The 27,999-nt window shown below is 31.4% G+C and overlaps 1 protein-coding gene across 1 annotated transcript; it reads left to right on the forward strand.

The window, feature by feature from the left end:
- LOC108566069 (laccase-like) lies at positions 1 to 27,999 on the forward strand. The gene is made up of 8 exons (XM_017925774.1): positions 1 to 306; positions 25,163 to 25,505; positions 25,574 to 25,858; positions 25,918 to 26,396; positions 26,455 to 26,639; positions 27,030 to 27,225; positions 27,290 to 27,502; positions 27,562 to 27,999. Exons 1-8 carry the CDS (start codon positions 207 to 209, stop codon positions 27,951 to 27,953), a joined length of 2,193 nt encoding a protein of 730 aa, XP_017781263.1. The 5' UTR covers positions 1 to 206; the 3' UTR covers positions 27,954 to 27,999.

The following is a 27,999-nucleotide window of genomic DNA, read 5'->3' on the forward strand; positions in this document are numbered from 1 at the left end:
TCGACGGAGAAGTCGAGGTGGTAGAAAATATAGGACAACGCAGAAGGCGGACAGACAGTGCGAAGCGGTGATTGCGCGAGAACGGTTGTGCTCAGTTCTTCTAAATTGGACCGTGCACGTACAGACACCTACCAACCAATCTACCTCTGTTCACAACCAACATCATCCAGACACAAACAAACAGACATCCATCTACAATAGCCAAGATGAAGAGGTCGATGGTTGCGGTATCCGCTGCGGTATCGCTGATCCTTTTGGTCCTGATCGAAAACGGTGGCGCGGTTCGCGTGGGCGGAAAGAAGAAAGGTGAGTCAAGGATTTCCAGAAAATTTCGCCTATCCGACGGCTTAAGTCGATCCATAACAAATCCAAATCCAAATACAAACTACCGGCATCAATAGAAAATCGAAAGAAAATCAGAGTCTCTGTGTGTCAGTGTGTCGTGACAAGTGCCAACTTATCCTAGTTACAAACGCTAAAGAAAACTGGATACGCTTCGCCGCGCCGCTTTTTAAATCCTTCGCCTCTTAATTTCCACGACGAATTCATTAAATCCACCGTTACCATTTCGTTATTTACTTATTAAATTTATTTTTATTTCTCTTAATACACATTCACTGTCTTTTGGTCCAAAACTTCACTGAACTCCTTACAGGAGATTCTCTAATTCAATTCCGTTACAGTTCTCTAACCCGGTTTCGAGTTGCATGCAAAATTTCCGGATTCCTTTAATCATACACACAGAAACGTCTACATAATTTATAGTAACACACTTTTATTATCGAAAAAAAAAACAACTAATTCTACAAAATTCTCTTATTTCATAAAGAATGATTTGTTTATAAAACAATATTTATTTAAAATTAACATTTTCCGACGGCTACAGAATTTAAATTACAAAAATAATATTTGGTCGAAATAAAGAATTGAAAATTCATGTTTTATATATGCAAAATATTATTTATTTATTTATTCAAGACAATCAAATAATTTAAACGTATTAAAAAGAGTTTAACAGAATTAATCGAAACGGATTAAAAAAATTCTATAAATATTTAGCAGAAATTAGTTTTTTTTTCTGTTACAAAATATATTTCAAACTATAAAGTTTAAACTTTTAATTATAAATAATGTGAGAAATTTAATTATAATATATTTTAATAATTAGTTAAGAAAGTAAATTAATTAGTTAATAAATTAAGTAAAAAAATCAATTATAACTAAATAATTTATTGTAGCAATAAATACAAATAATGTATGTTTTCTCCAATTAAAATTGTAGGGAAGAAATATATAGATATTAATGCGTTTCACCAGAAATGAATAAAACGCACTTTCATACATGTTTTCCTTTCGTTTCCAGCCTGCTCGAAACGCAAATTTACTATAATTTGCAACTAAATGTATTACGCTCCAATAACTGCTATTTCAATTATTCACAAATCATTTTCCGCTTATAATTTAATAAATAAATTATCTTTGTAATTAATATTTCCAAAAAAAAAATATTAATTTTTGTTTCTTTGCAAATTAAACTAAAATATTAAATAATTATGGTTTATTATATGTAATAATATTAGAAAATATTAATTTTAATCCCATGATATTTCCACGTAAAATAAGCCAGACTTATTAGTAAAATTAACTAATAAATTTAATAATATTTAATTAATAAAATTGGATAGAAAATATTTTATTAAAATTATTTTTTTTGTTTAAAATTTGCTTATTTAAATTTTGGGTTCGTGTCTTTGTAAGCATCGATGTCTCCTATAAAAATCGTGCGTATTTGGTACAAATGTATCAAAATTACTATTACCATAGTTAATTTACAGTAGTTAATTTTAAAACCAATTAGATATGTAATTCTTAAATCAATTAGTTAATTAACAATAATTGCTAATCGGAGCAAATTAAAGAAATTCCTGCATGCAAATTACTACACATAATATTTCTTTTTAGTTTAATGACTCATTCCGTTACGGATTTCCTCGTCGAACCAAAAAAAAAAACAATCCAATTAAAAATCGTCGCTAATTTGCATTAAATAGAGCGAAAAAAACAGCCCAAAATTCGAACATTCCATAAAACACGTTTCTGCACTTTTCTCTTTTATTGCTAATTTAATTAAACTTTCATTGTTACTTTTATATCAGTTTAAGGAAATATATATAATAAAAAAAAGAAACCGGTATTTTTTTTTTAACGATAAAACAATTACATTTCGACTGTTTGCAAAACGAAAGCTTAGGTCAATATCCTTCTAATTCCATTATAGAAATAATCAAAACATCCTTTTTTTATATCCGTTTGATTTTATTCTACTTTCTTTATGTAATCATTTATAATTGACTAAGAATTTAGTTTATTCTAAAAAAAAAATAAAGTTTTTGATTGATAAATTGAATCATTTACGTGCTTTAATCGTAGATTAATCTAATTTAAATTTTATTTTGTTGAAATAATGCCATTAATGGACTTTCACTAATTCGTTTTGAATGGGATTAAATCGTATTGGATTTGGGTAATAGAAACATGAAAACACTTTTATACTTTTTCTTTTTTTTTGGGTGTTATTAATTGGCGATCAAAAAAAAAACAAATAAACAAGTATAGAAATGTTACCAAATCGGTTTGTTTCAACCTTGGGTGGGAAATTAATTAGAACGAAAATTCTGAATCTGGGTTAACGATTACTTTGCATTTTAAAAGAATAATTACCAATGGGAATCAATTGAATTGCAGGATTTTGTTGTTTTTTTTTTGTACGTGGGAAGCAACAATTGATCCACTTACGTAAATAAACGTCCGTTGTTTGGCCGGAGGCTAAATAATACGTTTTTGAAAGTATCAATTGAAAAACGGCTGAAACCGTTATCAGATTGGACATTCACTACGAATTGAATCTTTGCTTATTTTTCTTATTTATTTTCTTGCAATCGGTAAATTAATCGCACGTGGTACGAATAGCAATGATACTTTCATTCGTTAGCTTCCGGCTATGCCAATAGTACCAGAAAATAAACGAAACTTATTCATGGATTTATTTATCATTCAAATGGTTGGGATTAATTGGAATCTTGAGATGTTTCACAGTTCCTCGTTTGCTTTTGGTCCTTTTTTTTCTTTGCTACTCTTTCTTCAGGACACTAATCATAATATTGCGAACGGTGAAAGTCCTCCATCCATTTCGATTATGAAACCGGAGCTGCTCCGTATTATAATTTTCCGTGGATGCCGAAGAAACGAATTTGTGTGTCGGAACGCAGCCAAATTACACGTTTTCATGGAAATTATACACGCATATTGCAGAAATCCATCTAGATTACTTTCGTGTTCATGCTAATTTTCGTCAAAGCCCACCTGTTTCGTAATTAAACAATCTAATTCGGTTACATTTTTCATTTGCACAAACGTGATTACATTCTCAATCTAATATGAAATCACGCACAAATTTCATACATAACTTTTCGATTTGCATTTACAAAAATTTATTTCCTAATTATAGGATTAAAATTAAATTAATTGCATTGATTTCTCTATAAAAATAATTTATTGCAAACAATAATTGATTGTTATTTATATCCTATGATTAATATACTTTTCTTCTATAGAATCCAGATCAAATATATATGTTAATTAACTGGATTGGTTTCTTTTGAAATCGAGCCAAATGATTTATTTGATCTACTTTTTTTTAGCGATCTTTTCTATACTTCGAACTTTTCTTTTTTCCGCAGACGTTAATTGAAGCAATTTCGTCCATTTCTTTCTCTCCATTTCGACTAGATAACCTAATAACACTTGGTCCACTTTATTGCTGATCTAGTTCATCGGCTTCATTACCGTTGATCTTTTGTTACTTAATGACTAGCACAAAAATCACATATTGGAATTCCTTATTTTTTTTTTAATTTGAAAGTTTGTTTGATTTGTTCAATTTCTTAATTGAAAAGTTGTGCACAAATAAAATTGGATAATTTAGTAAATTGAAGGATCATAAAATCTTATTGACAATAAATCCAATTGTGGGTAAAAACTATTAAATTTGTAAGTCATTAATGAAGCTGTTAAATCTCCCGTTTAACTTAAACCTTCATTTTATAGTGAATTCCCTTGTTTTGCTTAATTAAATCCTGATTTTATATAGTTGCACATAAAATTTAATACCTGAAACTTTCAAATAATCTTACGTCCTCTTCCATGTGATTCAATCAATATAAATAATTATTACGGTTAAATTTAATTATTGTACAAATTTTTCATTTTCATTTTAATCATAAAGCAATTAAAACTTCATTAGTTTTCAAGTAATTGTGCATTTAAAAATGATATGTTGAATAGATTAATGGAAAAAAGTTGTGCAGGATTTTCCGCGTAATAACAGAAAAGTCGTAAAGTCTTTATGGGTAATTTACGCTTTATGTCACCAAATGTTTGTGAAAAGTAAACAAATGGACGGACGCGAAAGAAAACTAGAAATAAATAAATAAACTTTCCTTCTTGTTTTCGGTATGTCCGTTATATAACGCATGTAACGAGACAGTCCTTCGCTGTTACAAAAGAACGTTTCGCTCGTTGCTTTTCATACTCTACATACGATCTCGTCTTCGTTTTCGCTACAACCATAAGCTGAAGACGTCTTCAGCGACGTTTAAAAAAAACAACGTTCCTTGGTCCATGTAATCATCTCGTTTTTCGCATCAATTTGGAACATTACACGGAGGAAACAATGAGACGACGACGGCGACACCGACAAATGCAATTATCATAATTGCGTATTTCCGAAACAATTGTTTCGGGCACGTTTAATGTGCGAATACCTTTCGCAAACAAAGCATAGCTTCAGTTTACGTTTGTTACAATATATTGCACACCTTCTCTGTTTGTTTGTTCATCATTGAAATTTGTCATCCATCCGTTTACAGCATTACAATTTTCATTCAGTTTTTACATAAAAACAAGAAACTAAACATCTTTGATTCTTATAATTTATCATAGTTGAACGTTTTTTGCAGAAGCTATGATGGCCTAATCTGATATTAGTTTACTCGCTTTGGTATCGAAAGAGAAAATGTAAACGTCTGTAGTGATATGGAAAGTGAACATTCTGATCGTGACACAAACAGTGAAATCGACAAGATTCTAGTTGCTCAGCCTCATATTGTTTAGAAACCGTTTAATTATACCTGAATTTTCAGATAAATCTCTCACAATATTATTACTCTTCACTTACATTATAATCCACTGCGATCTATTTAGAATCCTTTTAAAGATTTAATAGAAATCCATTTATTATGAATGAAAGTCTTTGAATAAAAAAAAAACTGAGCTGAATCCCATTTATAGTAAAATCATTGGAAACCATCGAATATGGTGATAGGTTTCATAATTGAAGTTACACAATGTTAATTCACTGAGATTTATAAAGTGTCCATTTCCTTTTTCTACAACTTTTCTGTATATGAAATTACGACTTTTTAAATAAACTTTTTTTTTATATACAGTGAGAATTCGTTTTCTATAAAGATTTAAATGATAATATTTAATGTTAAAATTAAAATTGAATGCTTAAATTTATTGTTGCGTAATCGTTGTTTTTAATGCTGAATGAATTGTTACAACTACGCAATTAAGAAAGCAATGAGAATAAAAAAAAAAAAGAAGATGTGAATGGATGTAACAGAAGCGGTTCTCTTCGGAACGTTTGACACGGTTCGGTTAAATGATTGATTTGTTATGTGGATGGATAATAGTTTCCTGAGAGCGTGCGTTTTCGAAACGCTTCGCATTTACATAATAACGTCCATTAAAATTTGTATCAATAATTAATAAAATGTGATAATGATAAAAAGTATAAAAAGATAAATCGATTTGGGTTAAGTTTAAGTCTTTCCACAGAGTTAACGACAATTGCGAAAAACTTAATTGATACTTGGACATGCAAATTTCAAAATTGCAACAAAAAAAAAAAAACGAATACTCTCAAGGAGCGTTTATGGTCTGGGAATGCGTTCGAAACTGAAAGTGAAACGATTTGAATATTTCGAAAAAGTAAAAGCCCTTTCCGGGCGAAAACGCGCTCCACTTCTTGCGGTCCCAAAAATAGAAAAAAGAGAATTACAAACGAACCGTTTCAGATGAAAGTGGATTTAGTTTAAATTGGATCGATTGATTGATACATATAGAAAGAGTAAAAGAAAAAATGTTAAGAGAAGAAAAGAAATAACGCGGTTATCTAAATCCCTCGGGCGTTTATTTTTTTTTCTAATATACTACACTTTCTAGGCCCACATCTATCCATAAATTCTCAATCTGTTTTTTTACTCACTAGATTTCGTTAATCCAGTTACGAATCATCAATGAATAAGCGGTAATTCCGCATCCGCATTACTCACTTGAGAAAACGAACCTCCGGGATTCTTTTTCTATATCATTTGCATACGCAATAACAATTAATTTGATTAACTCAACAAATCGTTTAATTACAATTTTCAATAAATTACATCGAGATTAATCGATCTGTTTACTATTGCACGCAAATTCGAGTCGATTTGAGCATGAGAAAAAAGTGCGATTTCGATGTAGGTTAGTCGCTTACTCGGACGTTGATCTCGCTCACACTTTTCATATCATTATAACTTATGTTTTTTATATATATCGATTTCTAACGTAAACGTTGACATTATTTAACTGCACTAGACGTAATTAATTATTTAACAATTTCATAAATACATAACGAGCCGCGTTTATAAAACGATTCAACCTTAATGTTAATTATTTCGTAATTCGTTGCTTTTGCACAGCATTCAAATATCATATCAATTTAATCAATATTTAATTTACTTAGTTTATAATATTTTTTGTATAATTTCTACAACAAGAAAATCAGTCTCAATTATTTAAAAATCACCAATTTTATTAATTCTTATTAATAATAACAATTTGATTAATTTACTTTATTTATTAATTATATTTTAAATTTATTCAACTCTTAATTAACTCATGTTTATATCTCTAATAAATAATATAAATTACAGCAATGAAATGAAATAACAATTACACAATTTTTTTTTTGTTTACTTATTCATTATTCTTCGAGGAGTAATCGGTTTCGATTATGTCCATGGAACAATGACTAAGTTAACGTGGGTTCTCTCTCAGCTGATATTTCCTGCCCAACGCAGCGCTTTCCAAGCGAATCACAAAACATTAATATTATTAATATTATCATTTTGCTTTTATATACATCGGAAAGATATTTCTCATTTAGAAAGGATTTATTATTGTCTGATTTTACTTTACTTTATTTATTTATTTATTTATTTCTTTACAATTCCAACCAGCTACTTTTTCTTATCCTCCACTTCATTACCGACGATTACCCCACTGTTTCAATTCATCCAAAGGCCGCATACGATTATAATCCATTATTCTAATTACCGCATTCTTATCTCACCTCAATAATCCACACACGATTATATTAATTGAAAAATTGATAAATAATACAGTTATATCAATAATTCGTATTATTATAATTCATTAAAATATTCAATAATTATAATAAAAGAAACAATATGTTTCAGATTACTTCTAGTATTGGATTATTATTCAATAGGAAACGTAGAAGTATCGATTTTATAGCCTGCAATTCATTCAATTCTAATCGTTTCAATCCATCGAATTTCCTCAATTTTCCGCGCTTCGTAACGTTTTTTTCTTATATACAAGGAAATTGATATAATCGCAGCAATTTCTTTGCCACATAAAAATACCTGATTTCATAACTCATTTTATATAAGATTTCCCATCTTATTTTTTACAACTTTTGATATTATTTATTACATAAATTAGTAAACAAAACATCTGATTTTTTTTTCTTAAATGATTGTTTTTGATACGCATGAAATCACGAGTGTGCAATTGTGAACGGGCGAGTGTTATGCAATCGAAATTAGAAAGACTCCGTAACATATTTATATTTGTTTTTACTTCTTCTTCGAGTAGAAGAGAGAGAGAGAGCAAAAACGGTGCGTTTAAAGGTACACCAAGGTTGGGGTTATAGGTCATTCGAAAGTGAACTGAAATCGCTGCACGAAATATGTATAAATGCTCTGCATTCCGACCAAAAAAAAACAACATATAACATTCCATCCGTGTCCATCCAGCAAGGATAATGAAACGTTACAGAATCGCTTAGAGGATTACATTTATTACATACGTATAATTTGTCGATGGATGCGAAGAAAGTCTAATCGCCACAATCAAACCGTACCATTTTCTCTCTTCGGTTTTGCCCTGTCACGTTACGCAATTAGATGAAGCGTAATCAAAAAATATACAAATTTGATTAATGTTTTTTTTTTGATAACTTTCAAACTTTCACTGCTTTAAGGTGTCGGATTTGGTAATAAAAATGATTTTTATCTAAAGGAATGCAAATATTTAAACCGAAAACTGCAACGTTTTAGTTGCAAAAAAAGGAAATTTCGAAAGTTTAAGTCGTGCATCCTTTATTGGGACGGCAGATGAGTGAAACCCTCCGCTCGTTCTTTTCTTTAACGATGTGCCATATGTCGGAGGCCGAAAACGAAACTGCAAAACGGGACCATTAAAACAAAAAACAAGGATTTCTCCTTGTTTCACCAATAAAACCAAAGTTTGCAAGGATCGTCGCTGTTTTAGTTTTTTTTTTATTTTTGCTCGTACGCAAATTTGTTGCATAAGGTAAATCGTTTTTGCAGAAAAAGTGGAGCAACTGAAAATTCCTCTCTAATTAACGTAGCAAGAAAACATAAAAGTGAGTTGAAAGCATAACCGAGCGCATTTAAATATTTTCTTCAAAATAAGTAAATATATTTACTTATTTATTACGTAAGTAATCTTCCTCGGTGCATAATTCATTAAGCTAATTAACGGACTTTTCCAACGTTCCTTTTTTTTACCACAAGGAAAGCATCGAGCAATTCAAGTTACGCAAATTATTTAATTTTTTTTGGGTATTTCCATTACTCGAAGGGATTATGCAATTCGTTGCAGATTTTTACGATTTCGTTTCTAAAGAGTCATCTTCCAATAATTTCAATGGTGTTGCAAGAAATACATCATAATGAATAATTTTATCTCAATTTCAAGATCGATTTTTTTTATCTGCAGAAATTGTTGTTTTTAACTATTAAATTATAAGAAAATCTAAAAAAAAATCTTAATAATATTGAAAATTAGTGTCATTTTTTTTTACCACAAGGAAAGCATCGAGCAATTCAAGTTACGCAATTTTTCTTTTTTTGGGTATTTCCATTACTCGAAGGAATTATACAATTCGTTGCAGATTTTTACGATTTCGTTTCTAAAGAGTCATATTCCAATAATTTCAATGCTGTTGCAAGAAATACATCACAATGAATAATTTTATCTCAATTTCAAGATCTTTTTTTTTTATCTGCTGAAATTGTTGTTTTTAACTATTAAATTATGAGAATATCAAAAAAAAATCTTAATAATATTGAAAATTAGTGTAATTTTTTTTACCACAAGGAAAGCATCGAGCAATTCAAGTTACGCAATTTTTCTTTTTTTTGGGTATTTCCATTACTCGAAGGAATTATACAATTCGTTGCAGATTTTTACGATTTCGTTTCTAAAGAGTCATCTTCCAATAATTTCAATGGTGTTGCAAGAAATTCATCACGATAAATAATTTTATCTCAATTTCAAGATCGTTTTGTTTTTATCTGCAGAAAATGTTGTTTTTAACTATTAAATTATAAGAATATCAAAAAAAAATTTAATAATATTGAAAATTAGTGTCATTTTTTTACCACAAGGAAAGCATCGAGCAATTCAAGTTACGCAATTTTTCTTTTTTTTTGGGTATTTCCATTACTCGAAGGAATTATGCAATTCGTTGCAGATTTTTACGATTTCGTTTCTAAAGAGTCATCTTCCAATAATTTCAATGGTATTGCAAGAAATACATCACAATGAATAATTTTATCTCAATTTCAAGATCGTTTTTTTTATCTGCAGAAATTGTTGTTTTTAACTATTAAATTATAAGAATATCAAAAAAAAAATCTTAATAATATTCAAAATTAGTGTCATTTTTTTACCACAAGGAAAGCATCGAGCAATTCAAGTTACATAATTTTTCTTTTTTTGGGTATTTTCATTACTCGATGGAATTATACAATTCGTTGCAGATTTTTAAGATTTCGTTTCTAAAGAGTCATCTTCCAATAATTTCAATGGTATTGCAAGAAATACATCACAATGAATAATTTTATCTCAATTTCAAGATCGTTTTGTTTTTATCTGCAGAAAATGTTGTTTTTAACTATTAAATTATAAGAATATCAAAAAAAAAATTTAATAATATTGAAAATTAGTGTCATTTTTTTACCACAAGGAAAGCATCGAGCAATTCAAGTTACGTAATTGTTCTTTTTTTGGGTATTTTCATTACTCGATGGAATTATACAATTCGTTGCAGATTTTTACGATTTCGTTTCTAAAGAGTCATATTCCAATAATTTCAATGGTGTTGCAAGAAATACATCACAATGAATAATTTTATCTCAATTTCAAGATCGTCTTTTTTATCATCTGCAGAAATTGTTGCTTTTAACTATTATATTAAAGGAATATCAAAAAAAAAATCTTAATAATATTGAAAATTAGTGTCATTTTTTACCACAAGGAAAGCATCGAGCAATTCAAGTTACGCAATTTTTCTTTTTTTGGGTATTTCGATTACTCGAAGGAATTATACAATTCGTTGCAGATTTTTACGATTTCGTTTCTAAAGAGTCATCTTCCAATAATTTCAATGATGTTGCAAGAAATACATCACAATGAATAATTTTATCTCAATTTCAAGATCGTTTTTTTTATCTGCAGAAATTGTTGTTTTTAACTATTAATTATAAGAATATCAAAAAAAATTCTTAATAATATTGAAAATTAGAGTCGTGACCAGCTTCCAGTTCCAAATTTGCATTGGAATTGGGTCAACAGATGCGAGAAAAACCGTTTCTAATTTTATTTTTAAAACCATATGTTGGACAACGTGTATTATTGAAATATTTTCATGCGTTTAATAAGCAAGTTCGGATAATTCTCACAATTTTTTTTTTCCTTAAACATCTGCTATTAACGTGAAGTTAGTAATAACGGTGAATAAATAGACGTAAATCAATTTGAGATAAAATTTCGGACTTTCAAATCGATTTGCGTAACGGTAACAATAATATAAATTGTTTTTGTTTTTCTATTATTTTGTTTTGTTAGTTAACTGCGTTTATTTTATTGCTCTACGATTTGGCATTTCGATGGTAATTCTTCTGTATTATTACGATTTTATAGAGCAATTCGTTGAGCTGCAAATCGAATGGCAAATATCATGAGAACAATTAAACTATTTTGCAATCTCTCTCTCTTCTACAGACGCATGCATATATACACACATACTAGTAATACTAATAATAAACACTGCGTCAAGGTTAAAATGGAAACTAAAGACGAAATAATTGAAAGACATACGATACACGGCACTCATTAATTATATACAGGGCGATACACATGGAAATTTAATTACACGATATCCAAGATTAATTACCAACGGTATTTTAAAAGCTTAATCCTTCTGTAATTACATGTTTTTCGATATCACCCGTATTTCCGCTCAAAACTGTTAACAATACTCTTAAGATTAAGATAACTTTACATTCTATACTACTACACAATTACTATTCTTATTAGAATTCATCCTAAATTTATCCTTGATTAATTGAAGCAATTTTACTTAAAATCATCAAAAAAACATGTAAATTTAAAGATTTATTAATTGATTGTTCATTTTTTATCAAATTCTATCAATTGCAACAAAAAATCTTATGAGATTCTTATAAAATGTTAATATTTTTCTTCAGAAAGTATCTAAATTTTTACAATTATATTAATTCGACGTATTTGATCAAAAATGAACAAAGCTAATATTATGAAATTTACCTGTTTTTATGCAACAAAATCTGATGATTTTCTATTTAAAAAAAAGTTTGGTTTCTCCATTTTTTTTAATTATCTCAATTAATTAATGCGAATATAAAATAGACGTGTTATTTTTTTTTCTATAAAAAGCAATTAAATGATGCACGTTTTGAAGTTGTTATATGCAACAAAAATTTGCATACTTTTCGCAAAACTTTCTTTCGACCTAAAAAAAAAAACCGTCTAAAATTTTACAGCTTCCACAAAAAAAAAACTTAATAGTGTCTATAAAACTACTTACATAAGTGCATGATTTCGCGGTTTACGATCAAACAGATTTATGGTCGGCCGTCTGGATGGTATTTAGAGAATCATTACGTACAATGTATCAAATCCACCGGATTCATTCGCAAACATAAAAGTCAATCTCGTGACATCATAATGCGAAACGATTAGACGTTTTCCATACTGCAAATTTTGCAACTCAACCGCTTTTGCAAATGAACACATTATTATGCAGACCTTTGAACCCTGCGAGAGGCACGCAACAACAACAACAAAAAAAATAGTTAATTCCCTTTGTTCGGTCTGAGGTTGCGAAAACTTTTGTTAATCGAAAAACCGTGGCATTTGCAAGATTTTTGCGATACAAACTTTGGTTAATTTGAAAGAAAAAATAAATAATAATCATATCATGTTGTTTCGTAATCCGTTCCCATTACTCGCACAAGAGCCGCATGATCAATTCGCATTCTTATATAACCGAAAGCGAAATTATTATTATTTCATATTCAGTTTTGCTTTGTTTTGTGTGTCATTCCATTTCCAGTTCACCACTTCTCATAACCGCTTAGATACGCGGTGCGTGCATACGAAATCCCACAGTTCTTGCATAATGCACGCTTTTTTTTAAGCTAAACGAAACGCATATAAATCTACATTAAATAAGAGAATTAATACATGAATAATTTGAAAATTTCATTAATTTAATACAGAAATAATTTCCAAAAGAAAACCTTAATAATCATGACAACAATTAACAAAGGTTAACGCTTGTTTCTTTGAAAGGAAGTAGTGAAACTCTATAGTTGTGTCGTGTTTTTCTTTAACTAAAAAAGTACATACGTTTCTTCCTATGACAGTTCTTGTAGCGCATTAACACTTTGTTTGTCGTGGCTTGACGTTTGTTTGCTTTTCCAAAGTTATTAAAATTTATCGTCTCTCGTGCTTAATTACGCATTATCTCCTTTAATGATCGTTATTTATATGTATTTTTTCTCTTATTTTACAGGTAAGCCTCTTCTATACAGACGTTTCACTGATTAACACAGCGACATATGTAAGCAATTACGATTTCACGTCAAGAAGAAATTTCTTGAAGGCAGTTCACTGGTATGCACATTACTTTATACATTTCTCATTTGATTCCAAAGAGAATCACAATTCAATATCATAAAGTTAGTAAAGCTACGATTTTTAGGTAATTAATTGAAACTTGTATCGATTTTCAAGCATTGATTATTGAATTAAAATTGTGATGATTCGAACTGAAATAAAGTAATTAAAATCTATTGTTTTTCGTTGCGTAAACGAAATTGATTGAACGAAAGAATTTTAATTCGATTTGCTGGAATTTTTTGTTATTATCCGCGTTCCGAATGAATCCGTTTGTAAATGGAAAACTTGAAGAAGATTGTGCAATTAACGTGTGTGGAAATGAATGGGTTTTCGCGCATCTGCCGCGTATATCATCAGTTTGTGTTTGAGAAAAACAAGTGTTGTATAGATTTTGAAATGGTTGCTTTTGCTCGTTTTGTAACGATTATCATTAATATATCCCACGATATATAAAATAATAATTGAAACTTGGTTAGTTGGAGAGGAGAGGAGAGCCTTCACTCGGGCAGCGGCAGGAATAACTTAGATGTAGTCTCTCTTTCCATCTACCTTCACTCACACAGCACATTAACACAACCTCGCCCATTGCATAGAACCTCATGCATATAGTAGTATCAAGTCCACAGTCACGATACCAGACTTATTATACAATACGTTCGAAATGTTTATCTTCTCAATGGTACTTTACAACCTATAGCTCCAAATTTACTGCATCCAACATTTCCTCGCTCCAATACACTTCAATACTCCATATCTACAATAGACCAAACCTTTTCATTACATACATACATTTTAAAAACAGTTTAAAACTACTCAAAAGTTTGTCAAATATTGTTAATTAATTTACTAATTTTTATATAAAATTTTCATTTCCCAATCATTTTCTTTAATTAATAAACTAGTAATTAAGTGATAATTAATTCCATGTTATTCTTCAAATTCGATATGACAAGAAATTACTTTGAAGACCAAAAAAAAGTAATTAATCTTAATGTAATTTATTACTCGGAGAGAAACATGACAAGTTATGAAATTGAAGAAGAAAAAAAAACGTATACATTTCTTGCAAAAAACGAAACCAGCAATTAGTTTAAGTAATTTGATCAGCACCTGTGAAATTGAGCTTCTTTCGTGTCCAAATATATATATATATAAAAAAAATGTTGTTGGAATTTGCAAATTCGATGAAATTATTGAATCAACTCACTAAGAACGTGACTTATGTTAACATCTCGATTTAATTAGGTGACGTTAATGCGTCTTAATATATTCAACGGCGTGAAAGTTCTCGTGTAGAAGAAACAGTGATTTGATTTTAATGATTTCGCTGGAATTCCTAATCGAATTATATACACAGCATTTGTTTATGTACAAAGGAAACAAGTGAAAATCTGTTGGAGCAAGTTTATTTGTTTGAAGAAAGCCGTCGAATCTGGTGCAGTTGGTTAAAACGTCGGAACGATCCCCAAAGGCCATCATTGTGAACGCTATACCATTATGGTAAATAACTTGAAGCCAACAATTACAGACCTACACCCACTTACCATGCAAGAAAGCAATTTCGAATCGAATCAGAAATCATGTATATCTATTTTTTAGTTTCGTTGTTAGAAACTTAATTTCTATAAATCATTTAGTTGTAATAAGCTCAACTTTCATTAATAAATTATTTGTTTAAATCGCTTCAGTTCAACGAATTCCCACGTCACGTTAACGAATCGAAGATTTACGTTCAACTCTTATAAGGATAAGTTTGATATCTACCATAAAAATACCAGGGTTTTCCAATTAATACTACTAAACTCGTACAACTTAATTCTACATAAACTGTTTCCTTGAGAGCATAATTCCCTCGTGACCTTCTCGCAAAAAAAATAAATAAATAATAATAAAGCATTTTCCAATACGTCTGGGTAATTTTTCTTTGATTTTTTTCCATTTATAATCGCAGGAGACACAACGAGATCTGACCTTTACCACGATGACACGAATAACTCATTAATTAACTAGGTTATTGTTGCAATTTCAACTTGAGAAAAAAGACGAATTTATATCGTTTGCAACAACGATTTTGTATTGAAGTTGAACGAACTTGCTTAAGTTATGTATCAGCTTTGACATTCCGCCACGTTCCAACACTTCGCATATTTATTTATTTACGACTGTTTTTTTTTTTCAGAAATCTTGAACTTGACTCGCCAGAAATGCGCCAGGAACCAGTCTAGATTTTTTTTTATAAAGTTCATTCGGACCAGTCGAAAGTAGATCACATAATGTTTAATTTATTTGCTTTTGATGCAAGAAAAAAAAAAGTTGATGCATCAAGATCAAGTTCGAGTTTATGCCGATTTTCTAATCGAAATTTTACAATAACTAAAATTTCATTGAATTATTTTTAAACGTTTTCAAAGCATATTCTAATATATGAATCACTTTGATCTACGCTATTATTAGCAACAGACAAACGTAATTACTTGCATCCATTAAAACGTATCGAATGGAGGTTACAAAATCGCGGATTGCCACGGCTTTAATTAAACTTCCTTCGTCGATGCGAAAAAAATCGCCGCGCTAATTATTATTATAAAAAAAATAAGCCGACTTTTCCAAATCGCATTTTGCAATTTCGACTCGGAAAATCGTCCACACATTTGCAGAAACGCCATTACATAATTTCCAATTAATACTCGCCACTTAAATTAAAGATTTCTCAACCGTAATTATTTGCACATGATTAATATTGGATAATTAGACTAAGTGTTAAACCTATTTGTTTCGCATATTTACGTAATTGTTTGCGAAGAAGAACATGTGTGATGCCTTGTTTCGATTTAAAGTATTCATCTGTTACGTCCCAGATTCTTGCTCGAACAATGCTTAATCCTTAAAAAGGACGAAGGAATGGTCCTAACTAGATTTCGTCCCATGGGTATACGAAGGAATTCAAGGCCCATAATATTAAGTTTAAACTCGTGCACACTTTCTCTCTCTCTCTCTCTAACGTAAAGGAATTAAATAAAAAGTTTTTCAATAATAATAAAAATATGACAATGGAAAATCCATGGCCAATGTCGTTGTTCAAGAGTGTTCTGTGGTTTACCAAAAGGAAAGGTGGTTTAAGGAAAAGCGGATGGAAACTGCGTCGAAACCATTTCAATGCGTGATCGGTCTTTAAGGTTAACGAAAGACCTTTAGAAATGCTGCTGCTGCTATCTAGATTAGCCTTAGAGTTGCAAAAAAAATATTTCGCCTTTTCTATTTACGTTTGTTTTTTATTCTTGTCTTCGAGATAAAAAAAAAACCTACTGTTTTACCTGGTGACATTCATGCGAGAGAAATGTCAGTTAATGAAAGATTAGCATGTTAGCAAAGCTTTTTTTCTACTCTTTCAACCATTAACGAATGCATTGAATTTCAATTACAAACGCATTGCTATGATAATTATGAATATCATTGATTGCTATAAACTATTTATGTATAAATACACTTGGGTAAGAAGTTCAGTTTATAGTGGAGAAATTTGTTTTCTTCTTTTTGTTAAAAAAAAAATTATTATTATTATGATGATAATAAGCAATAAGCGTAGTTGTAAAACATTTTCCTAATTACTCTATAATTAACTGTGACATGCCTTAATCAACTATTTTATAAACTGTTCATTACGTAAATCAACAATTAAGCTTTAACTAATCCCATTCTCATAATTTCCACAATTAAATTGTTAATCATCAAAAAAATAAATGAAGTAGTTAAAGTACAATTAATTTTAGTAATTACACAAAACGGAAATTCGCAAAATGCATTAATTAATAAAACTTTCATATTGAATAAAAATTATTGATTAATTAACAAATTAATAATATTTAATATGTGTGACATTTCATCACGATAAATCAAAATAGCGCGCGTTTATATGTAAAAAGAAAGAAAAAAACTAGTTTAATGTGAACAATTAGCGTCGTTTCCTATAAATAAATAATTAAAAAGCGGTTATGAGTTTTGCATAAATCTTTTATTTGCACTGAATATAATGAAATTAAAAATTATTTTCCGGATAATTGTTTCATTGCAGTTATCAATTTCGCTTCGAAATGATTTGTTTCTTCTTGGGCGAAATTACAAAAAAAATTAAGAAAAATTTTAAATACGTGCAATAAAGAATAATGCATGTGGTTGTTATTGAAAGTAAAACTTAAAAAATAACAAATTTTGTTGGTAGGAAATTAATAAGGAAGAAAACAAATAAATAAATAAATAATAAACAGTTTTCCATTTCCGAGTTGCACAAATATATCAAATATGTATATATTTTTGTTGTAAATAATTATTCTGTAATGAATTAATTGCTTTAATTGGTATTGGGCGATCAGATTAGAAAACGCTCAACTCTCTGTACTTTCATATCATTGATTTCACTATGGTCGCATTCGATGTTTGCTTTACTTTTATTATTATTAAATGCGACCGGGATAGCAACAATTATATTAATGAGGTGTAATTACTTCTGTAACACGTTATACATTATGTACGATGGAGAAAGTAAATAGAACAAGAATGGCCGGACATGTAAGACAATGTTAAATCTCTCGTTTTCATTTACATTTTTATTTTTTATTTTTGTGTTATCTAGAGCAAAATGAAGAACTTCTGAAATTGCAAAACGGGATCGAAATTATAGGGGATTGAGATGTGGATGTAATCGATGGAGAATGTGGAAAGTCTATATCAATTTTTTGTTTTATCTTTTATGATTCCGCAATAAATCAGAGTAATAATCGTTTGATGATATGCATGTGCAGATAGACAATGCATCAAGGTTCCTATAAATAATGGTAATGGTCCATGATTGCTGACTATTAGTGTGCATTTGCAATTACTTGGAAATTACATAATACGAATCTCACAAATATGATTTCCTTTAAATCTTAATTGTAACTACAATTTTACGCATTTATTATTTAATCATCGATTACCTCAAATTTCTCATCCACCCAAGTACAATTTATTGCTTAACTATAGTAAGTTGCCAAATATCATCTTCTACAATGGCCATAACATCTTTTTTCAAGCCTAAATTGTAGTCTAAGTATGCAAAGTTTATGTTGAAATTTCACTGCTTACCTATCTAGTACTATTAATTGCTTAACTATTAATTATAAAATTTCCTTGTTAATTTGACTTCATCCAACTTGCTTAACTATTGTTACTTTCCAAACATCATCTGATACAAATATTCAAATTTCATGTTAGAATCTTTACTCATTGTCTAATTGCAAATCTTTTCTTGAAATATCTCTACTTATTTGACCCATCCAAATACTATTAAGTACAATTTATTGCTTAACTATTATAAGTTGTCAAATATCATCATCTACAATGGCCATACCATCTTTTTTTAAGCTTAAATTGTAGTCAAAGTATACAAAGTTTATATTGAAATTTCACTGCTTACCTATCTAAGTAATATTAATTACTTAACTATTAATTATAAAATTTCCTTGTTAATTTAACTTCATCCAACTTGTTAAACTATTATTATTTTTCAAACATCATCTGATACAAATATTCAAATTTTATGTTAGAATCTTTACAAATTGTTTAATTGTAAATCTTTTTTTGAAATATCTCTACTTATTTTACCCATCCAATTACTATTAATTGCTTAACTATTGTTACTTTCCAAATATCATCTGCTATAAATATTCAAAGTCTATAATGAAATTGTATCTCTTATTGAAATTTTTGTACTTATTCGATATCATCTGACCCATCCAAGTACAAATTCATTGCTTAACTATTACAAAAAAAATCATCTAATATAAATATTCAAATCCTATGTTGCAATTTTCACTTCGTATTTGATATCAGCTCTCATCATCTGCTCGATCTCGAAGTGTAGAGAAATCTTGTTACTTTTTTTTATACACAAATACGTAACATTCTCTTCTGCACTTGCATACATTGTGGAAGCAACGCAAACAGCAAGAACACATACATTATTATAGACAATTCCCTACCAGTTTTGAAACTGTGAACCGAACAGAAAAAAAAAAGAACAGTACTTGAAAGGAGAGAAGAAGCAAAAAATATATATTAAGCCATTTGCATATTCTCAAATAGAAAACGCGCTAATGTATGCAAATCGTTGCGTGTCGTGTAATTACAAAATGCATATGTACTCCACTCGAATCGTTGCTGGTCTCCAATTTTCACTTCACTCCAATTAAATTACATTATTGAATTATTCGACCGTTACTTCAGTATAAAGTTTTGTTATTTTTAGCTCGATTAATTTTGTTGTGAGATCAAATTAAGCTATAAATTAAATTTAATTAATTAATTACAAAAAAAAAATTAGGTCACCGATTACTAAATTTAATAAAAAAAAAAGCAATGTTTCGCAAAAATCTATAAGATTTACTATTTAGATACAATTCAAAAGAAGTGGACACCGTTAATAACGAAGTCTATTTATTATCCCACGCAACGTATATTAATTACGTGCACTTTACTTCAAATAAATCAACAATTTTAACTGTGAAAGCGCGACAATTCATGTATTTTGCGCAAACCGAAATTTAATAATGTAGGTGAAATAATCGGGTTTGAATCTGTGCCAAAATAAAAACTACCGTTAATTTCCCGGATGAAGCAACAACAAAAAACTAAATAGAAATGGTAATAACAAACCATTAAAATAACCAGTAGTTATTTTTTTTTGTAGTTGTTTAGGTTTTGATTCTATAGCAACGAAAAAACAGCGGATTTGTTCATCGCGCACTTTGATTAATTAATTAATTTTACATGGTTTTGATCGAGTAATTTGCAGAAATTTATCAATAATTTATGGAATATTTATATATGAAAATTTAATTGCTATTGTCTATGTAAATATTGAATGTGGTTTCCGTATGGAATTGTTTATTAATGAGCAAAGAAATAAAAATAATTATTTTGAACATAATTAATTCAATGCCAAAAGAAAATTTGAATATTAAAGATTATTTTTTTTACGCATTTTACAGTAATATTATAAACTTATTTTTTTTTGTATATTTATTTCTGATTTACGTGCATTTTACGTTAATATAAAAATTAATTATTTATTTTCAGGAATAATTATAATTATCTTCAAATTTTAAAATTTTTGATTAACATATTTAGCTGTAGTTTTAACATCATGAATATTAATTTTTAGTTAGTAACCTACTTTGATACTCAATGCCAGTAATTAAAAACTGTAGTTGATGTAAAATTTGAATGTTTATTATGCGTTTCAATTATAATAATTATATTGCTGCTGCCTTGAAAAACATTTGAAGATAAAATAATCACATTTCATTAAAGTTTTTTTTTTAAATGAGTTTTTAATTAATACAAAAAAAAAAGTGTAAATTGTGCGTAGTTTTCTTGTTAAGATTATATAACGTAAAATGAGTCTAATTTGTAACGATTTAGAGCGTTGTACAATACATTGCACTAACAGAGCAAGTCGTATAAATTAATTACTTATGCTCGATCGTAATCAAATAATTAGCGAACAAAAATCGCAGTAATTCATATAATTAACAGTTAGAACGCCGTTAATGTTTGTTATTAAAGAAAACTATTGGTATTGCAGTGCAACGAATACTAATATATTTGATAATTAGTGAAAGGTGCAATGCTAAATACTAATTTGAAATTCAGCAATTTTGTAACAGCCTCTTTTTACGAAATCCTGACCCAAATGCGCATTTATTTTGATGCTTTTGTATTTTATTTTTTGGATAACAAAGGGAAAGCGATCGTTGATATGCAAATCGAGTTGTCTGATTTTCGGCCTCAACAAGACTTTATCTCCGCATCGAGTCAATCAATTTGACTGAATCTCGCGATCTTTTTTTGTTATTCGCAACACGTAATTAGTGTCCATTGTGCAAAAGAAAAAAAAATAAAGAAGAAATTTATAAGAAAATATAACAGACGTTGTCGATGGATTTATAAAGATCTGAAGAAAACCGAGAGCCAATTAAGTCGCTTTTGTGTTTGTATACCTTTTCATGTTCATAACCTAAATTCTTGCGCATTATGCAACGGCGAGTGTCGAACGCCGAGTCACTTCTATTTGTTTGCACTAACAAGATCAGCTTCCGTCCGATAAATGCACAATAAGTCTTAACTAGTGTGAAGGCCGACGTTTCCAGCAGATGTGATGAAGACTCTTTTTTCTTCTTCTTTTCCTTCTGCGGCTTCTACAAAAGGTTTTTGTGTGCAGAGACCTTCTGCTGAGAGGATGACTCCGATGCGGTTGAGATCATTTACTCACTTGCATCTTAAGACAATGGTTGTAAAAGCTAAGGTCGAATTACATAAAGAATTCGCTTCAAGGTAGAATTTTTGACAATTACATTTCCGGGTTTTCCTTTGCAGAAACTTCAGAATTGTTACATCAAATCTTATTAAGTTATATAATCCACAATTTTGTACAAATTATCAAATAGAAAGTAAAATTATCCATATCAAAAACGTTAAATCATTTGTTTTACTAAGGAAACGTAATCAAAATAGAGTATGAGTCAATAATATGTGAAAATATCTTAAAAGATCACTTTCCATTTCTGATTGGAAAACAAAATCGAATCTCTCTGATTTGCATACGATTTTGTGCAATTGAGAAATCTTTACCACCTTCATATAAAAAAAAAAGTAATGACTCACCCTATATACGCTATAGGCTTATAATTTAAAGTGAAAATGTAACACCCACAATTTCGAGAGCAGTTTACGCAATTCCTGTTATTAATTGCGACCAAAAAGAACTAATGCAGACCAAAAAAAAAATCCAATATGCGTAGGAAGTAATCATTAACACAAGAAAACAAGACTTTCTTAATAGATTTCCTTTCGTCGCTTTATATTCCTTTCAGCTTGAACGAAACTCTTCCGGATTCTGGTTGCGTGCGTGTGCAGGAAACGCTGCTAATCCAATTTTACGTACACATTGAAACAGACATGAGGTGCAAAGAATAGAATAATGCAAATCGTTGCTGCACGCAGAAAAAAAAAATTAAATATAAATGAAATACTTTTATCTGCACGTAACGAGTTTTATAGGAAATCTCGAAGGTGTTTGTTGCATGTCACGTGTTGTTTGAGTCGATGGCGTGCGGTGCTGACAAGTATTCAAATGCAGAGTTATTCGGGCTTTTTTCGCTTTCCTCTAACTCGCACATTCCTTCTGGTAACGCTTGTTCTTGGTTCGAAAGGTGCCAACTGTTAAAGGTAGACCTTGGCTCCGTATATATCGCACGCACTTCCATTTTTTTTTTGTCCACTCAATTAATTGCAGCAACAACAAAAAAATGGACAAACCGCGCATAGGAGCTCATACATAATATTTACGACGCCTATGGGTAGGTCATGCAATTTGCATTCTACTATCTAATCGCGTGCTCCTCGGTGCATTTCCTTTCAAAACCTCTGTCATAATGCTTTTATTGTGTTTTTTTTTGGGTCACACTATCAGCATTTGCTAAAACGATTGAGCGAGAAAGCGTTAAATCCGCAAACGACCCTTCGCCAAAAAAAATTACAAAACTTTCACACAAAATTTAAGCAGGTAATGTTAAAGGCTTATCCATTCTTTAAGTTAACTGAGAACTCTTAGTTTACGCAATAGAAGGAAAAAATGCATTTAGTTCACTAAATAGAGCATAGAAAACCGAAGGATCATCCTGTAATGCTATACGTAATTCGAAACGTACGAAATTTAATAGGAACAAGAATACGATCTTCACGGTCATTGTCCAGCTTAAGCAAGAACAAACAAAACAATTAATGTGTAATTACAAAAAGTAATTCAAGTCGCGAAGCAACAAACTGCACTTTGTTATAAAATTGTTTTCTATATTCGAAATTATCTTTGGTTTTACGTAAGAAGCAATTTTATTTACATTTAGAAACAATTAACAAGAATCTTAATTGTAATTTATATTTCCTGCTTTAATGATAACAATTAAAGCTTACGTCCACTTGTAGTTATAATCGAGTATAAGATTAGTCGTTTATGCAACAGATACGCACTTAGAAAGTAAATAGCGTTTCAAGAATCCAGAAGATGTTAAGTGTTGTTGTAAGCGGTTGTTCGAGTTGACAATGGGTGGAAGATTCACAGTGCAATTGAGGAAAGTGTTTATGGAACGAATTCCTTCCTGTTCCTTTTATTTTCCTTGAGTCATTATTTGGAAACTGAAAGTAATTTGGCTTTTTTTTGAGGAAACGTAGTTTTTTTTAATCGTCGGAAATGATGACGTGAGTTTTCTAGTTTCAAACAGTTTTTAGAGATTAGTTTAAACTGTTTGTAGATGATTTCTTTGAAAGCTTTGGACAGATCGAAAACCATGCATTAAGCGTTATTAATTACGGAATCATCCATGCATTTAATAATAATCGCATAATCATTTTCACTTTTCTATTAATGGTCGAAGGCACGCCTCTTTAAATGTTCTTATTTATTATATATTTACTTCTCTTTCGGTCGTCGAGGAAATCCGAGATACTTTCGCTGCTCACGAGTATTCAACTATTATATACTAATTTGTTTAACAGATTTTAAATAATTAAATACTGAAAAAAAAGTAAATTATGGTCTTTTTTTTGGGAATAAATTGTTAAGTTTGTAAAAAAACCGCAGAAATTGTTGGTGTGTGAAACTTTCGTTTCTGCTTTGATTGATAAAGAAATTGGAGTCACGGCGAATGCACATTTTGCTGCTCCTCAGATTGCTTATTGCTATTTGTTTTTTGTGTTATTATTACTTTGACCAGAATGTTTATTGATTTCTAATAGAATTTCTGTAAACGTGCGTTGGGCAACGATTCCAAACCAGATCAACTCGGAACCAGTTTCCCTGTGTCTTTATAAGCGCAAAAGACTTATTGCATAAGACGTTCGCGATACAAATAGCAGTTAGCCTATATAAGCAAATGAAGCTCACCAAATAGGAAACGCTGGTCCCAGGAAATCCAGCGTTTCCAGCGACCGCTAGAAAGTCCATCCAAAATGTGTATTTCGAATCTCTCTCAGGAGAGCATTCATTTCCATCCATTGATAACATTACTTTTAATCATTTCTTGTAAAAGAAAAAACAAAGACAGATACAATTTTCTATACACATTTCTTACTAATTTTTAAAAAAATTGTTCAGGAAATTGGATTGGTAGACAAAATACAAAAATCCGTTTATGGTTATGAAATCGTCGGAGATGCGAGTTGCGTCAACAAGTTGAAATGTTGATGAGGAATGGGAATCAGCATATAATAGCAAATTAGAATCGAACAAATTGAAGAAAATTTGCAATTGTTTGTTCGGTGATATAATCTGGCAGGTAGATAGATGCAAAATAATAGTTGGAGAAGTGAATATGAAAGGCGAGCTGTGAGCAAATAAATATTTTTTCAATTTTATTTATTAACTCATTATATACCGGATTGTGCTCTTAATATGTACATATATAATATATTGGACTTTCTATAAAAACAGAACCGAACCGAGTCTCAAAGCGCTGCCGTTTAATTGATTTGCAAACCAATTTCCGTCGAAAGGCGCGAGTCGTGTGCTTCGACTTACGAAATATCCTCAAGATCCGATGTTGAACCATGCCTGCTTTTTTATTCAATTAAAAAAAAACAACTATGTAGACATTTCCAGCATTCCTTTGTGCATCATTGCAGTCTCTGACTGAATACATCTGCATAATAAACAAATAGTAAACATAATTCTTCTTTTTTGCAGTCAATGATCAATCGACGTCTGCATCCTGGTGGCAGCACGATGCCATCAACCCAGCCGATCTCGGAGACCAAACGGACTTCTTCTCATCCACCCATGGATTAGCTCAAACCCATCCGGCTTTGAACCCTGGCTCAGTCCGGTATTCAGCCGGAAACCGTAAGAGGCCTAACTCAGGTTCCAGTGTCTTCAAGCACTTGGACTTCAGGACTTCGGCTACCGCTGAATTGAGGAAGAATCCATCTCTTTCCGCTCCCGATGAGTGCGCTAGAGCTTGCAGAGAAGGCGAACCACCAAGGATTTGCTATTACCATTTCACGTTGGAATTCTACACCGTACTTGGAGCGTAAGTATTTCTATTAATTTCAATTCGAATATTGAATATTAATTTATTATTTTTTTTGCGTAATTCAGGGCTTGTCAAGTCTGCACTCCGAACGCAACCAACACCGTCTGGTCCCATTGCCAATGCGTATTAGCTGATGGTGTGGAAAGAGGTATTTTGACAGCCAACAGGATGGTACCTGGACCAAGTATTCAAGTGTGCGAAGGCGATAAAGTAGTCATCGATGTTGAGAACCATTTGGAAGGTATGGAGGTAACTCTTCATTGGCACGGAATCTGGCAGAGAGGATCCCAATACTACGACGGTGTACCATTCGTAACTCAATGCCCAATCCAGCAAGGAAACACGTTCAGGTAATCAATCTTAATTAGTTAAACTAAGAGCAAATTGCTAATATTAGTTTATTGATTAGGTATCAATGGGTTGCTGGTAATGCCGGTACTCACTTCTGGCACGCTCATACCGGTCTTCAGAAGATGGACGGTCTCTATGGCAGCGTTATTGTAAGACAAGCTCCATCGAAGGATCCGAACAGCCACCTCTACGATTACGATTTGACCACGCACGTTATGCTCTTGAGCGATTGGCTCCATGAAGATGCCGCTGAAAGATTCCCAGGAAGACTCGCTGTTAACACTGGACAAGATCCAGAAAGCATGTTGATCAACGGAAAAGGACAATTCAGAGATCCCAACACCGGTTTCATGACAAACACTCCACTCGAAGTATTCACCATCACTCCAGGCAGGAGATACAGATTCCGTATCATCAACTCCTTCGCCTCGGTTTGTCCAGCTCAGCTCACCATTCAAGGGCATGATTTAACGCTGATCGCTACCGACGGTGAACCCGTCCATCCAGTTACCGTGAACACGATCATTTCCTTCTCTGGTAAATGATTGATTATTGAATTAGTATTTTGATTCTGATTGTTTTTTAAATCGTTTAGGTGAAAGATACGATTTCGTTATTAACGCCGATCAAACAGCCGGAGCTTACTGGATCCAATTGCGTGGATTGGGAGAGTGCGGAATCAAGAGGGCCCAGCAGTTGGCCATTCTTCGTTACGCCAGAGGCCCATACCAACCAAGCACTACTGCTCCAACCTACGATGTCGGCATTCCTCAGGGTATTGTAAGTATTAATCCTGCTCAAAGAGAATTCGATTATTCAGAGTTTGAACCGTTAAGATTCGTGTACAAAATTTAGAGCTGTGTACATTTGGGCTTCAAAATTTCACGCGATACTCAATGTATCCATTTTCTTTAACAGATTCATTGTATATAAAACCCAATGATCGGTATTCATTTCAAAATTTGTATATATATATAAATATAAAATAGCGACTCGTTATGTAAATACGATTATTTTAAAGTTATCCGGTGATGGTTGGGTTTGAAAATTTGATCAAAATTTTTGTTTTTTATTTATTTTTATTTTTTGTAAATAATTTGCAAGATATGTCGCGGTTTGTAAATCTGTTGTGTATGTATGGAAGAGATTCAAAATTGAGATCCTGGTTAGGTATTAAATCCTTTGGACGCGAAGTGTAATGAGCAAAGGGCTGACGCGATTTGCGTGAACCAGCTTAAAAATGCTAGGGACATAGATCGCGGCATCCTGCAGGAAAGGCCCGATATCAAGATCTTCTTGCCTTTCCGATTCCACGTCTACTCGCCCGAAGATCTCTTCGCACCGAACACCTACAACAGACATCTGAGTAAGTCTTTAGAGCGCGTCCAGGAATTCACCTGATCTTTATTCTGACTTGTGCGTGATTGCAGTCGCTCCAAACGGAGATCACGTAATTAGTTTGATCGATGAGATCTCGTACATGTCTCCGCCGGCGCCTCTGCTCTCGCAGTACGACGATGTCAATCCGGATCAGTTCTGCAACGGCGACAATAGACCTGCCAACTGCGGCCAGAACTGCATGTGCACCCACAAGATCGACATACCTTTGAACGCAGTCGTCGAGGTCGTCCTTGTCGATGAAGGTGAGTTTTCGTTATTTAGAGTGATCGGCGCAAAAACCCTGACCTCTTCTCGCTCTTAGTCCAACAAACCAACTTGAGCCATCCGTTCCATCTCCACGGATACGCCTTCAACGTGATCGGTATCGGCAGATCGCCGGACAGAAACGTGAAGAAGATCAACCTGAAGCACGCCTTGGACCTTGACAGACAGGGTCTTCTCCACAGGCAATTCAACTTGCCACCGGCGAAGGACACCATCGCCGTTCCCAACAACGGCTACGTAGTTCTGAGATTCAGGGCGAACAATCCCGGCTTCTGGCTGTTCCATTGCCATTTCCTTTTCCACATTGTGATAGGCATGAACCTTGTTCTTCAGGTCGGCACACACGCCGATCTTCCGCCTGTACCACCAGGCTTTCCTACATGCGGTGACCACGTCCCCGAAATCTCCCTAGACGTTAATAAGATTTAAATACTAAAAGAAAAAACTCAATTTGATAAGCAAAAAACAAAACAAT

The sequence above is a fragment of the Nicrophorus vespilloides genome, unplaced genomic scaffold (genome assembly GCF_001412225.1).
Source record: "Nicrophorus vespilloides isolate i.1.1-1 unplaced genomic scaffold, Nicve_v1.0, whole genome shotgun sequence".
Taxonomy (NCBI): domain Eukaryota; kingdom Metazoa; phylum Arthropoda; class Insecta; order Coleoptera; family Silphidae; genus Nicrophorus; species Nicrophorus vespilloides.